The 16,263-nt window shown below is 33.4% G+C and overlaps 1 protein-coding gene across 1 annotated transcript in view; it reads left to right on the plus strand.

Annotated features, from left to right (window-relative positions):
* Positions 1 to 5,093: 5,093 nt before the first annotated feature.
* The window catches only part of LOC114332539 (serine/threonine-protein kinase 3-like), a 110,740-nt gene continuing 99,570 nt past the window's right edge, over positions 5,094 to 16,263 (plus strand). Inside the window, exon 1 of the mRNA XM_028282352.2 lies at positions 5,094 to 5,263. Within this exon, the coding sequence (XP_028138153.1) occupies positions 5,250 to 5,263 (14 nt within the window). The 5' untranslated portion in view covers positions 5,094 to 5,249. The remainder of the gene's footprint in view (positions 5,264 to 16,263) is intronic.

The following is a 16,263-nucleotide window of genomic DNA, read 5'->3' on the forward strand; positions in this document are numbered from 1 at the left end:
ACCATTGATGATGATGAGGAATTGAATGATGATCGAAAGAGATTGAAAATTATGAGGGAGATCTATGTCCAACAGTCGACAAGCGAAGATTGAAGGATGATGTTCTCGATTTTGCGCAGCAGATAACAAATTCATCTGCTGATAAGCCAGTCCATTGACGAAGGTTTCGGAGCCATGAATATTTCTTCCTACCAATTCCTCTTTTATTCAAATACTGAACTGAATAGGTATGGGTATAAAAATAATACGCCTTCATTGGTCAGATTTATCCAACAACTTCATTATTTTTCTAGTAGCAAATGAGAAAAATTTCCTTTTTATAAAACCCTATTATCTATTACTTTCTTGATTTCTAGAGTGTGTCAGACATTTCAAAATAAGACCAATTATTTATTTTCAATCAAATCAAATCAATAACCTGTTACGACTTTGTCAAAGTTCGTACTTTCAAGATAGACAACCCAACAAACAATTTTATATGGCCCAATCAGACACTATATTTATCGAACATCTTTTAAGCATAAATTCGAATAGAGATCGAATAAATTCGAATAAATATCGAATATGGATTGAATATAGATCGAAAACTAGCCAGGATTAAAAATATTGGAACAGGATATCCTCTTTGTTGGTAAGTAAGTTACCTTCCTTATCATTACAATAGTTGATTCTCGGTTTGAATTCTTTTCTAATAATATTTATTTGATGATAGAACTTTCTTGTTCCTCCGTGACTCATATGGCTTTCGAGCCGTTCTAATATGTCATTTTCCGAGTCTCGTTTCTTTTTTCGGTGTACGCGTTTTTCCTCTCTCCTTAAGTTTTTGTATCTATCTATTGTTGTCCTAGTTTTCCGTTGTTGCATGGTCCTAAATGCCTCGTTCTTCTCATCTGTTATTTTTTTTGCAGTCTTGGTCGAACCAGTCGTTTCTTTCTTGGGTTCGGGATATTCCTAATCAGCTTTCGGCTGCTAATTTCAGAGCCTCCTTGCAGTTGTTCCACATTTCCGTGCTTGACTGGTCGACTGCCCAGGTGTGTTCTAGGGTTTCTTTTATATGTGACTGGAACTGTTTCTCTATGTTTTCATTTTTTAGCATATGTAAATTATATTTTACTTGTCTAGTGCCCCTTTCTTTCTTGGCATTGGAAATTCTTTGTCGTAACTTGGCCCCTACCATGAAATGGTCTGAGTCAATATTTGCGCCTCTGTAACTTCTCACGTCCATTAGGTTTGTAAAGTGCCTTCTGTCAATTATAACATGGTCAATTTGATTTGTGGTGTGTCCATTTGGTGATATCCAAGTTGCTTTATGGATATTCTTGTGATTAAAACATGTACTTCCTACAATTAAGTATTTCGAAGCTGTCATACTAATAAGTCTTAAGCCATTGACATTAGTAACGTCGTGAAGGCTGTGTGTACCAATATAATCTTGGTAGCATATCTCCTTTCCTATCTGGGCGTTCATGTCTCCAATGATTATTTTAATGTCGTTTTTGGCACAGTTATCATATGCTCTTTCGAGGTCTTCGTAGAATAAATCTTTAATTTCTTCGTCTTTTTCCTCGGTTGGCTCGTGCACGTTGATCAGGCATATGTTGAAAAATTTTCCTTTTATTCGAAGGATGCATAACCGATCATTTATGGCTTTAAAACCAATAATAATTTTTTTTATTTTCTTTGATACTAGAAACGCAGTTCCGAACTCATGTCGGTTCGGATTGCAGCTGTAATAGATATCATGTTCTTTTTTCTGCATAACCTTTATAGTTAATGCATGTTTTTTCTCGTTAAAAACTGTCAACGAATAGCAATGAATGGGGCCCCTAAACCTCCAGCGCCCAGGGCCCGAAGTTAGGTTAAACCGGCACTGCTGTAGCGTTAGCGTATCTGATATTTAGATTCTTGATTACTTCTCCACCTAGTGTTGAGTGGCGTAACAAACTCCGTCGGGGCCCCCCCGCAGAATTTGAAATGGGGCCTCTTTTAACCCGGGAGCAGCCGCGCCGTTAGAAAAAATCCAACTTTTTATCATTTTCCGTGATAACTTAATGAAAAATTTTGCAACATATCTTTCCATTTCTAAGTGCCTCGAAGAAGATTGTAGTAACGCGTAGGATTTTTTTTTTAATATTTTTTAATTTCATTTTTATTTTTTTTTGTGGAATTTATTTCTTTGGTGGGAACCAATTAGTTTTAAAATTGTTATAAATATATATTTTTAACATAACAAGCAAACAAATATATTATAAAGTTAAAATTTATTTTAAATTCGTATTTTTAGATTTTGTTCTACGCGCGACTGCTTACGTGACAGAAGTGAGCGCGACTGCTCCCGCGTTAAACAATTACTAAATACGACTTATTTAACAAAAACTTTTTTGTGTTAGCGTTATCAATCACTGTCCATAACAACTTACATTTCTCATCTTTATTGGTATACAGACCCATTCCGACCCAGGGTGCAAGGGGGCAGCGTGAGCCGCCCTAAAATAGGGAAAAACAAAAATTTTATAAGGAAATTATAAAAATTATAAAAACTTAAATATAAGATTAATACTACTAACAGAAAGGTTGGATTTGATAAAAAAAATTGTAATTTAAAGAGCAACAAAATGATGCAATTAATTGAGACAATACTTGCAAACTTTAATGATACGATAGCCGACCACATTAATTACTCCATTAAATATTGAGGTGACTCATTTTTGAGGTGTTCATATTCAAATCGAACTAATTTCCCTCTCAGGAGAAAAAATAATAAATGAAATTATTTCTTCAAAACTAGCAAATATTTTTCTATATTTTTAGATTTCATTCATGATTCAAGTCATACCAACTTGCACTGTCGTAAAGTTTGTTTTATTAAACAACAAATCAAAACAAATATCGAAATAACAGAGAGAAAGAAAACCCATTTTTAGATTTAAAAATAGTGTTCTTAAATTCGGCACCTTGCAATTCTAATATCTTTCAATCGTCACGTACAATGCATTATATAGTTTATTGTCGCTGCCATAAAATTTCGGTAGGCCGGAAGGGATTAAGTTTCTAGATATTATGAGAGGATTCACTTGGCAAATACGTCTACATAGTTAGAAATTTTTACGTTTTTAAATTTAAACAGACAACGTAAAATAATATAACAATAACAGATTTTTACATAATATCAGATGACATAATGGGGCCCTTAAGCGATTGGGCCCCCCCGCAAGCTTCATGCTGCGGGGCCCTCTCTGTTACGCCCCTGCTAGTGTTACTCCCTCTTGTCTGGCATCCAAAAACCGAAACAAGTATTTTAGCAGTCCTATTACGTAGTGGACAAGTGACAAGTCCTGCTGTCCGAAGGCAATCGACAAGTGTACCATCTACTCTGTCTAATGACTTCTCGTAGTCGATGAAACAAACATAAATGTTCTTTCGGAACTCACATGTTTTGTGTAAGAGAACACGCATACAAAATAGTTCCTATCTAATTCCTAGACCAGTTCTAAATCCAAATTGTTTAAAACCCATTCTAGTTTCACGCAGAAGGAAATACTCGGTATAATTATTAGTATCTTAAGTGTGTGAGGCTGTGGCTCATCAAACTGATAGTTTAAAATCCCTGCTTCTGGTGGGCCTGCTTTTCTTTGGTAATGTCGAGAACCTACTCTCGGAGCACCTAGTGCCCAGGGTGACTGATATGCACATCATCTTCTGAAAATTCGAGGGTTTCCGGTTTTTGGAGGTCGTTTTCGATGTCATATCCATGTTCAGCAACACAAAAACCACCCGCGTAATCTGTTTGTATCAATTTATTGCCGAAACCCCTCGAAACTGCATAAGAAGACGTGCCTCAGCAGTAACCTGGTCATGCAGGTACTCCTGGGGTCGGTTCTGATGACATATTCGTGTTCAGCGATCCCAAAGTATCAATTGTATTCTAAAAACCCTAGAAACTCCAAATGATGTGCCTTAGTAGTAACTCTGGGCACTAGGCGCTTCGTGGATCAGTTCTAAATGCGTATTCGTGTTCAATGACCCCAAAAAACCCCTGAATAACAAAATCTGGCCCTTAATATACTGATTTTGACATAATCATGCACTTTTGGATGCATATTATGCACTTAAAAATACAATCATGCATTTCCACCCATATTTCTATTGTAGACTTTTTCCTGACGTCATCCTGAACATGATGCAAAAAGTTGCAAGTCTCTAGGTGCTCTATTTAAAAACCGATCTATTTTTTTTTCCTAAATGCCCTGTCTAATATAGACATCCAGTATAACACACAACACGTATTACACTTTGTCTATCTATGAAGGTTCATCGACATCCTAACAGATGACAGCCTTTTCCAAATGACATTTGACAGAAGTTTAAATTAAATACGTCTCCTTCAAACACTGTTGCCATAGCTACTATTTATTGGTAGATCTACAGATTGGTACGAATTCTATAGTTTTCAAAATTACAATTTTATTTTTTAATTTCTTTAAATTCCGTAGAAATAGTAGGTATACACCTAACACCTATATAAGACTCTATTAGCACTTCTTATTTTATTATCGGTAACCAAATTTTACTATGTACTTGCAACACATTTTTTAAATATTTGTGGAAATTCTAAAAAATGTTAGATACTTTTACGCTTTTACTATGCGTTAAGTGCTGATTTTTTGCATTTCTTTTTGTGTATTGTTCATTGCATGTAAGTTTTCGAAACAATTCAAAATTAAAAATTGTCACAATCAAATTCTATCTAGATTGTAACATATTTTTTGTTGTTTTTTTATGATAAATTAATAAATTAAACAATTAGTTGCCTTTCTTATATATTTTTCTTATTTTGTAATGTTTCAAGTCTTATCCGAATATATTTTATTTAAACATGATTTGGTAAAGGTTTTTCCCCATTACGTCTATAATTTACATACACAAATTTATTTTATAAATTATAAATAACCTGCTCTTCCTATTTAATGGCATAATCTCCAGTAGACAAAAACATAGTCCAAGTCTCAAGTTATTTTAGGAATCTGTCAATTTTACCCCTAGAAGCTAGCGATTTTCAGTCACGGACTGTCAGTTGTGTTTTCGGTCGCGGAAGCATGGCAGCATCGAAAATAATAATGGTAGTTGCAAGTCAAGTCAACATGGAGTTGTAAAAAATAATAACAATACGATTTATTCTAAGTTCGTTGTTAAACATGCTATGCTCGTTTAGTTCATCTTTTTGCAACTGTATTCTCTTATAACATAAAATGTCTTCCAAAAGGTAAGCAACATTATTTGATCATTTATAGTTTAGGACGTTCCTGGGTGATTTGGAATGAAAATAACCTATTTTTACTTTTCTCTGTATTTTTCATAGAAGTAACTAACATCAAAGAGAACAGTTTTGTCGGTTTAAAATACACATACGAACTTTAATATTAGATATACCTGAAAATGATACTGTTGATGCATGATTTTTTGTTCTTTTATGAACACCTGATGATATTATAATTGGCAAAAACAAGAAGAGGTATATATGTAGTTTCTTGTCAATCTTTTCAGTTAGTGCTTAAAGGAAATAACTAATAAAGATTTGTGTATATGTCACTTTGTCAATAAAGATAACAAATTTAAGAGGAAGTAATGGTAGACACAAATGTTGAGGTGAAGAATTTCTTTCTGTAAAATTCAGTATCATACTAGAACTACATTGCTAAGGGCCTTCATCTCAAGTGATCTGCATCATTTTGTTTTGTACTATGGTCTAATTCATCTGCATCTACACTTCTCCAAGAAATTAAGGCACCACCTTAAAACTGGATTATTTTTGATGTCTCGAATTTCCTAAACCTATTGTCAGATTTGAGTGATTTTTTTAATATTTTATAGGTAGTTATAGCCTTATTCTTTAACAATATCACTGTAAGAATATTTTTGCTAGACAGGTAAATTGTCATTGTATACTGGGTGTATCAATCAAGCTGTGATTTTTTCTCAAAGTTCATGTCACCCTATGGACTATTCTAGCATTTATAAAATACTGAAATCAAAACCTAGCTATAGCTAGGGTTACCATAATTTATTAAGGCCAAATTCGGACAGGGGTTGTAGAAAATGTAAAATGTGAATTTGACTGTGTTGCTACCTCTACATTGTACATACATGCGAAATGCATATGGCATATGACACAATAAAAAGTACAGCTGTTTCGCTATACACAATATGTAACTAACATCGAAAACTTCTGCCAGTTTAAAATACATATACACCTATGTTTTAACATACCTTAGACCAGTGGTGGGCAAACTTTTTTAATGGGGGGCCGCAAAGTTCAAAAAATTCTATAGGTGGGCCAGAATTATACAAAATTCATTTTGTGTTAAAGCTATATTATGTATACTGTATACTATTATGTTGATGAACCCTCGGCGGGTCAGATTAAATACTTTCGCGGGCTGTACTTTGCCCATCACTGCCTTAGACCTAGAAAATAATTACAGAACTGGGTTCTGCACAGAATGGAATTTTCCACCATTGGGCCAAGTGCTTTCCATTTTTTTAGTAAAGAAAATCCAGACATTTCTCATATCCGGACGCCAATCCGGACATGTCTTTCAACTCCGGACTGTATGGACGAAATCCAGACGTATGGTAACCCTAGCTATAGCCTCATGTTTTCTTAACGTTGTGTTTTTTGATTCATTTGCTTATGGTGGATAATAAAAAAGTTAGGTACTTTAACAACTAGCCTTGTTTTTCGTCAATACAGGATGTTTTTAACCCGCCATTACACGCGCTATGAGGTAATCCCTCACCATATTTGTTTATAACCAATGAAATTGTGTAAACTAATACGATAACCTTAAGCACCCAGGAATGCCTCTAGCATGGTTCATGAGAGGGTATGAAAAAGTTATAGAATATTTCTGGCGGTCAGTGTGCTGTGTGATAGTTGAAAGAAGAGACATCCCTCTTCAAGTGAGGGAATTCCTCACTGCGCGTGCAATCACGGTGAAATCACGTTTCTGTTATCTCAAAGAAACTTTTAGGTTGTTATTTAATATTTAGGTAGGTTTAATTAAAATATTATTGTTTGGATTAGGCTAGGAACAGTGGCACACCGAGCGGGGGGTTTAGGGCTTAAAATCCCACCCAGAGCATATAGAAATATATATAAAAGAAAGTAGGAAAATGTGACTTGTCTTTCACAAATAACACAAAAAACTTTCGGTGCCCAAGCCCTCTTTTCGATACCCCCCTCCCCCTAGAGGAAAATTCTAGGTGCGCCACTGGTTAAGAACCCATTTTTAAATTTACCTATTCTAATTGGGAAATAAGCCATAATTTAATTTGAAAAATTGATTTTATTGACGTTTCGAATTCCACCTCGGACGTCGTTATCAAAATACAAAATATTAATAGTTAATTACATAAATACCACAAAGAAATAGCTTCAGAACAGTTGTTAATTTTAATTTGTATTTTTAGTAAAATGAATTCGCGTAAAGAACGTTAATTTCTTCAGTGGCTTGCTGAAATTGAAAATTAAGAAAACTTGCTTTTGATCTATGTATATTATTTTTACTTTTGTTTTGTTAAATTAAAAAAAAATTGGTATAAGAGACTTTCTATAATATGTGAGTACAACCCATTTTATATTTATACATGTTGACATTCATTCTTCCTCGAAATAAGTCGAACTTATGTAGGTGAGGGCGACGCTCATACGCGTGCAACCACGTCCGAATAGAAGACGCGTGTAACGGCGGGTTAAATAAGTATGGCAAACTTGAAGGAGTAAATCTGCACGAAAAAATAATGACAGTCTGCTTTATAAACATATTTCCACAAATGCTTCATTTTCGAGATAGGGGGTGTTGAAATTTTTCTTATAAACTGACGATTTATTTATTGCTCTAAAACCGTTAAGATATGCAAATGAAATTTGGTGGGTTTTAAGAGGTACCTAGTTATTGTGCATTTTTTGATATGCAATTAGGAATTTAATATTCACCTTTGGCATGCATACGGGTAATATGACCCTTATGTGCACCAATGGTGAAAATAAAATTCTTAATTGTATATCAAAAAATGCACAATAACTGCCTCTTAAAACCCACCAAATTCCATTTGGGTAATTACAGCAAAAATGGCCCTCACATTATAAAATTAAAAGTTCTAATAAAATGGTTTAACATCAATTTTCCACTACAGAAAAGTGTAATCTTTCAATAACTGAATGATTTTTTACTTGATTTTTTTTTAATGTTTTACAGCAATTTTAAAATTACTAGCTGGTTGGTAGGGAGTTAGGGATTTTTTGTTTACTTTAACAGGGTTGGTAATGGAACACTGGAAACAGCTGATATTGATTGTTGTTCTGAAATAGTGAAGAGCAAAGCTTTAACAACAACTCTCCACATTGTTATTGTTTCTGTAAGTATAATATTTCTGTTCTTATAAATAATCTAAGAAATCATTGCATATTGTAACACCCGTAACACAAAACATATTAAAGTTTCAATAGGAACCAAGTAAAATTTTTGTTTGCCAAACCCTCTGGTAAAAGTGAGGTTATGTTTATATTTAGTAAAATCTTGTAATTTCTTTAATTCTTTAAAATAGTTGTTAACTCCTAAATACATGTTACGGGTGTTACACATTAAGAGTTACCGGTGTTACATTTCATGCATGTAACACCTGTAGAAATGTAACACCTGTAACAAAGTAATCATCAATCAACCATTGATAATTTCTGTGTTTATTCAATCTTAGGAGGCTTTGTTAATATTTTCAGTAACCCCAAAAGAAATTTCTTCTTATAAAAGTTTATTGCATGATAATAATTATTAATCCATTACCTTATTCTATCAATTTTACAAATCACGATGTTATACCCTCCTAGCCTAAACCTTTCTACTCACTAGGTAATGAAGTTAAATTCAAGATCTGCCTTTCTTTATTTCTATTTTGGCATTCCATAGTTTTGAAACATTAAAAAAAGTCACATTAGGTATAGATTACCATATTAATTGTCAGATCTCAATACTGGTTACAACTGTGCTGACTGCCAATCAAGCATGCAGTTAGCCTATGAGGCACAATGCCAATCCTGTACATTTTAGAGATTATTTAAAGCTTTCTTGATGGTTATGCAATTAAGTTTCACGTGTTGATTTTTTTTTTCAGAATATGGCTCCAGTCAAGGATCGTGTAAAAATACATAGAGAGAAAACAAAAAAAGATCCAGAGAAGTGGGAGGCTCTCAAAAAGAAAGAAAGGGAAAGAGACAAGTTACGAAGATTGAAGAAAAAGGAAATCTTAAAAACTAATCCCCAATTGCAGCAACAGGTCAGAAATAAAGTAAATGACAGAGTCAAAGCTCACAGGGAGAGAAAGAAACTTCTTGCATCTGCTGAATCAACGAGTAAACCAACGGAATCACCAATAGGAACTTACAATTCCCCTCGGACTTTTGGAAAAGCTGTGAACAAAGTTAAACGTAGCCTCCCAAATAGCCCACACAAGAAAACTGCAGTCCTAAAAAAACTTGTAAGTGATGTAATTGGCATTGAGTTTTTGGTTTCAAGCACACGAAAAGTAAAACATGCACATGTAACTGCAGAAAACAGAGCTCTTGTCGTGGAATTTTTCTGTCGAAGTGACATAAGTCGCCAGACTCCTGGTATCAAAGGACAATAAGAAAAAAAGGTGAACAGAAACAGAAGTTGCAAAAACGGTTCATGGTGATGACTGTGGGAGAGGCGTACGAGGAATTTAAGAAAAGGTTTCCACATGTGAATATCGGCAAATCTAATTTTTTCTCTTGGGGGCCAGAACATGTATGCTTAGTGTCTGACATGCCTCATGATGTTTGCGTCTGCAAAATTCACTTCAATTTCATTAACTTATTGGAATCAATTCACAAAGGAATCCCAGTTATTCCAAGATGTCACAATGAATTACTAAAATATTTGTGCTGTGATCCTCAAAACGAGAATTGTATGTATGGAATGTGTTCCAAATGTGACAACAACATTGATGTATTGCTTCCAAATGATGTTGATTTGCAAAAGAAAATTCATTGGAAACAATGGGAAGAAGACAACAACAGTCGTCCTGTTCTACATGATCACAGTGGGACATGTGAAAATGCTCTCAAAATCTTAACTGATTTGTTACCCAAGTTCAAAAAACACGCTTTTATTAAAAAGATACAGAGTGACTATTTTCAGAAGTGCAAAAAAAATATTGCAGTGAATGAAGTGGTTATGCAATGTGATTTTGCCGAGAACTATGCTCTTGTCAGCCAAGACGAAATCCAAAGTGCGCATTGGTCGCACGCTCAAGTAACATTGTTCACTTGCTGCGTCTGGTTATCAGAAAAGGTGGTACAGTCGTATGTGATTGTAAGTAACGACAGATCACGTAGCAAATATTCTGTATACACTTTCCTGAAAGCCTTAGTAGAAGAGGTAAATCTCGGCCAACAAATTAACAAGATCTACATTTTTTCTGACAATTGTGCTGGGCAGTTTAAGAGTAGATTCACACTATCTAATCTGTGCTTTTTCGAAACAGATTTCAACTTAGAAGTTGAATGGAATTTTTTTACCAGTTCCCACGGAAAAGGAGCTGTAGATGGATTGGGAGGCACAGTTAAAAGAAATGTCTGGACAGCTGTCAAATCAAGAGCGGTCGTAATTAATGACGCTCAAGAGTTTCATAACTATGTGGACAAGACTTTGGAAACCAAAATCAAATCACTCTTTATAAGCAAGGCAGATGTAGAGAAAAATGAAGCCATGTTGGACCAAAGATGGGAGAAGGTAAAACCGATTCTCGGCATTCAAAAATGTCACCATTTCCGACCATATGACTGCAATACCTTGCTCATCGCAAAAACATCTGCATCTTTGATGAGCAAAGTGAGTGTTTTTGAACCTGAAGAAGATGTGCGTAGAGTTGCGGTGAAAAGACGCTTGGTGTACAGTGTAAAGTGATGTTTACTCAGATTCAGAATTAAAATCTTCGGATGAGGACTGTGACAACACACTGGTTGGAACTGTTCAAGAACTTCCTGCCACCAATGCTCCAGCTGATTTCAAAGAAAAGGACTTTGTGGTTGTAGAGTATGAAGGTGAATTTTTTCCTGGGCAGGTGACGAGGTTAAAATTGAGGACATTTACCTATATAAAGTGCAATGTATGACAAAGTCTGGTTCAAACTGAAAGTGGCCTGATATTCCTGATGAGATGTTCTACACAAGAAATGATATTAAAAAAAAATTGACAGTGCTATGGTTATACCAGTTTCAAATCGAGGTGTATTCAACGTTAAGGAGCCAGTGTTAGAAGCATCATGGTTAAAGTTCAAAGACAAGGCTTTCAAACACTAATCTTTAGACTCTTGCTACTGGAAAGTGTGTGTATTCAAAGTTTAGTGATGATTAATCAATTTTAATTTTGTAAGTTTGTTTTGATATAAAACATCAACTAGTTGGTTTCACACGCAAATAAATCTTTTTTACTTATTTAAAACTTGTTTTTCTATTAAACTACCTTAAAAAAACCAAAAAATAAGGTATTTTTATTTAAAAATATAAAGAAGTTTTTCACTGATGGTAAAAATATTTTAAAGTACTTAAAACTGACAATTCTTGACACAGTGTAACACCCGTAACATTTTCTGTAACACCCGTAACAGTCTTGTATATATTTTTTAAATTACTTTTTGTGCACTAAAAAATAATAGAACTATAGAATTATGTTTAGCAGACCCTTAAAATGAAATAAAAAATTATATCAAATTTTTAACATTGCAAAATGAACAGAGTTTTTGTTACTTTCATGCCTCTGCAAGAGACCTTGTCCAATCTTTGTAACACCCGTAACGCCTTATTCTAGTTATTTAAGTCCCTTAACTAACCAATATAATTTATTATTTTGATATAAAAGACATCATTTTACTATATTACAACTTATTTAATTGTTATACAAATTTTAAAAAATATTCTAGTCCTTTTTTATGATGTTGAAAGTATGTAGATGTAACACCCGTAACAATGGAATCACCCATTTGCATATCTCAACCGGTTTTAGAGCAATAAATAGATCGTCAATTTGTAAGAAAAACTTCAACACTTCCTATCTCAGAAACGAAGCATTTGCGGACAGATGTTTATAAAGCAAACTGTCATTTTTTCATGCAGAATTGCCCCTTAAAGTTTGCCATATTTATTTAAATACACACTGATTGATGAAAAACAAGGCTAGTTCTTAAATTAAAATAACTTTTGTATTATCTAACATAAGTGAATGAATCAAAAAATAGAATGTTAAGAAAATATGAGACTATAGTTGGGTTTTAATTTAAGTATTTTATAAATGCTAGAATATTCCCCAGGGTGATGCGAACTTTGAGAAAAAATCGCAGTTTGATTGGTATACCTGATATACAATGACAATTTACCTGTCTAGCAACAATATTATTACAGCGATATTGTTAAAGAATAAGGCCATGTTAAAAAATCACTTAAATCGGACAACAGGTTTAGGAAATTCGAGACATTAAAAATGACCAATTTTTAAAGTGGTGTCTTAATTTCTTGGAGAAGTGTATTTTACAATGTTTTAAGTTATGGCTTTCCTTCACGATATATTCATTTATAGTATTAATTCAGCTTCATACCCAAACCATCTCAATAATGTTATTTTTTGACCTAACAATCTATAAAGTTTATAGTCGAAGCATATGATCTACATTTCATTCTCAGAAAATTCTATTTCTGTTAAAAGATTTTATGGATTACATATTTTTACACTTTAGTTAATCTAAGTTATATTTTATGAGCTAAATTCTTGTGCTGAACTTGTACTGACTGCCTTTTAATACATGTAGGACCATTTTGTGTTACTGATTTCTTTCTGTAATATTTAGTACCTTACCAGTATTACATCGTTAATTCTTTCAGCTCGTCTTTAATACAGTAAAACCTCAATATATGGACTAATTGGGGGAAGGGGGTGTCTGTTAAAGCCGAAAGTCTGTTATATAAAAACAGATTTAAAATAAATCAAAAAACTTTTTTTTGAAAATATGTGCACTTTACTTAGTTAGATATAAATGAAACGGACGAAACACAATTGTCTTACTCGTGAAGTGATATTGTTGTTTAATATCGACGTGCTTACTTTAGGTAATCCTGATTTGAAAAAGGAATAAGTTTTATTTGCACTTTTGAAGTTTGCTGTTTTTATTTATAATCAACTCTCTAAAATTATGCTGTCCTCTTGTATCATCTGCGTTATCTTCATCATGCAATATAACCATTAATTCATCTAAGAACTTTCAGCATAATATTCGTTTGGTTGCCAAAGGTACTCCCTGATCCATGAGTTAAATAAGCGATGCTGTATTTTTTGACAAAAAATATACAGCTAAATTTGCCATCTTCTGAACGTAGAATATTTTCAAAAGGATGAGCAGGAGTGTTGTCTAAAATCAATAAACATTTTTCACCTCTTTCAGCAGTATTCCCAGTTTCTTTTGAAATTTTCTCACTGCAGGTACGAATTCTTAAAAAACCAATTTTTGATTCTGTCCTTGCTGATATTTCTTCCAGAATTCTATTTTTCATATCTTTTTACATTCGAATTTTTTTTACATTTGAAGGGATTTTTGTCCCTTATATCTGAAGCTGAAGTCTGTTAAGTAAATAGAGGTCCGTTATATCCAGGTTTTACTGTATTCCAACCACAGCTCCTGTGTCAGCAGAAATAATTTAATTTGAATATAATAAACACAATGGGTGGAATGCATAAAACGTAGTAGATGCTATTGCTTCAGCAAATAGTATCTAATTTGTAGCATTTTCTTTTACATAAAAGTAGGTGCTTTGTTGAGAAGACCGTACTACACAACCGAAGTACCTGCTACTGACCTGAAGGATCTACTACTAAACATAGCGTCAGCCGTAGTGCCCTATTTTTTGTTAATCTTCTTGAAAATTATCAAATTTTATTTGATAAAAGAATGATGCCAAAACTTAAAAATGAAAAAGAAGCTGCATTGAATAAATTAACTGCTGCCGTTAATGAAATAATCGAAAAAAACTAGGTTCAAAACAGATTTTGAAGAAATTCAACAACATGAAAACAAAAGTTAAAAAAATTGTCGACGTAAAAAAACTGGTAACAAAAAAATCGGACTAACTGACTGGCAAATAAAATTATGAGTTATGGAATATTGGAGAAAATCCAGTCTTGTACAGGGTACCAGGTGCTTGTCAAGCCCGTGTAAAAGAGGAGATTTGGGTTTCATCACAAAAAAAATAATGATGAAAACGTTCTTTTTAGCTACAATTCTGGTTGCCAAAAACTAACAGGCAGAGCTCCCAAATATCCTAGTGCGAAGGAGGAGTCGCTGATTGAACTACAGAAGATTTGCTTACGAAAACAAATTGAAGCAGCCGAAGCTCAAATTTCTTGTGCTCGAGCTCAACAGTCTTCGGCATAATCAAAACGGTTGGACATGTCGATTTTTAAAATAATTATAGTATATTATAGCATCAATGTTTCGAACTTTACGCGATCCCTCTTCAGGTGACCGTCATAACTTTAATTTTTTTAAATGGGAAAGTAGGTACATCATGTGACACCTCATTTAAAAGCTTTTGAAATACTGATTACAAAAGTTTATAATACTTATGCAAAATTTCGGTCCACTGATTTTTAAATGCTTTCATTTTTTTAATCCTGAGAAAACTAATAAGAATTTTTAAAATTTTACACGCAGAATGAAAGATTACATTATTACCGAGGGCCGAAAGTCCCTAAAAACTTCTATATTGTTTATTTAAATAAGTTACAGGGGTGAAAACGAAGAGAAAATTTAGTGTGATTTTTAATTTCAAATATATCATTCAAAAGAAACTTTTTGTTTATTCTAAGTCTACGGGACTTTTGGCCCTCGGTAATAATGTAATCTTTCATTCTGCGTTTAAATTTTTCAAAAATACTAAATTAGTTTTCTCAGGATTTGAAAAAAATTAATACATATAAAAAGCATTTGACCGAAATTTTGCCCAAGTATTATACATTTTAGTAATCAGTATTTCAGAAGCTTTTAAATGGGGTGTCACATGATGTACTTTCCCGTTTAAAAAATCATAGTTATGACTGTCACCTGAAGAGGGATTGCGTAAATTTTGAAACATTGATGCTATAATATACTATGATATATGATTTTAAAAATTGACCTCTGCGAGCGTTTTGCTTATATACTAAAAATAAATGATTTAATATGGGAGGTAACAGTTAATATTCTAGCGCACTGTATGAATAAAACTGCACGATTCATGATAATTACCTAAATACATTCATAAATGCTGCAATTTTTTAACAAAAAATGCATACGCCGAAGTCGTTCATCCAGCAACTTCACCTAAACTGAAGCAAATTCTACTAAACTAGCAAATACTTCAGAAGCGTAGTACATCCTTCTATGTATCTGGTAAATAGTAGCAGATGCTACGGAGGAAAGCAAATGCTTTGTAAGTGTAGCAAATTCTTCAAAAATGTAGTACGTACTTGAAGCATTAGCAGCTACTACGTTTTATGCATTCCACCCAAAGTGTGCTTACGCGTTCATTGGCCCTAACCTGTAGTCATATTTGGATGCATATATCATTTATCACCGGAGCTGAAAGGCTTAAGAAGGCCTTCATCTCAAGTGATCTGCATATATTTGTTTTGTACTAGGGCCTAATTCAGCTGAATCTATTTTATAATGATTTAAGATATAGCTTTTCTTTAGGATATATTTGTTTATAGTATGAACCCGCTTCATACCCAAACCATCTCATTAATGTTATTTTTTGCCCTAACAGTCTACTAAGTTTATAGTCCAAACATATGATCTACATTTCATTCTCAGAAAATTCTATTTCTATTAAAAGATTTTATGGATTAGGTACATATTTTTACATTTTAGTTAATCAAAGTTATAGTTTTATAAGCTAAATTCTTCTTCTAAACCTATACGGACTGTCATTTAAGACATGTAGGATCATTTTGTGTAACTTCCTGCTAATTTTTTTTCGAAAGAAGTTTTAAACATTGTATAAAATTACATGCATGCACAAAATACCTTATAAAGTGATGTTAGATCCAATAAATGAGGAAAACAATGGAAACATTCTCAGAAAATTCTATTAACACATTCACGGATACGACTGCATATGAAGATACAAAGGGACATGACTGTGTGAATATGAAGATG

The sequence above is a fragment of the Diabrotica virgifera genome, chromosome 10, assembly GCF_917563875.1.
Source record: "Diabrotica virgifera virgifera chromosome 10, PGI_DIABVI_V3a".
NCBI classification, from domain to species: Eukaryota; Metazoa; Arthropoda; class Insecta; order Coleoptera; family Chrysomelidae; genus Diabrotica; species Diabrotica virgifera.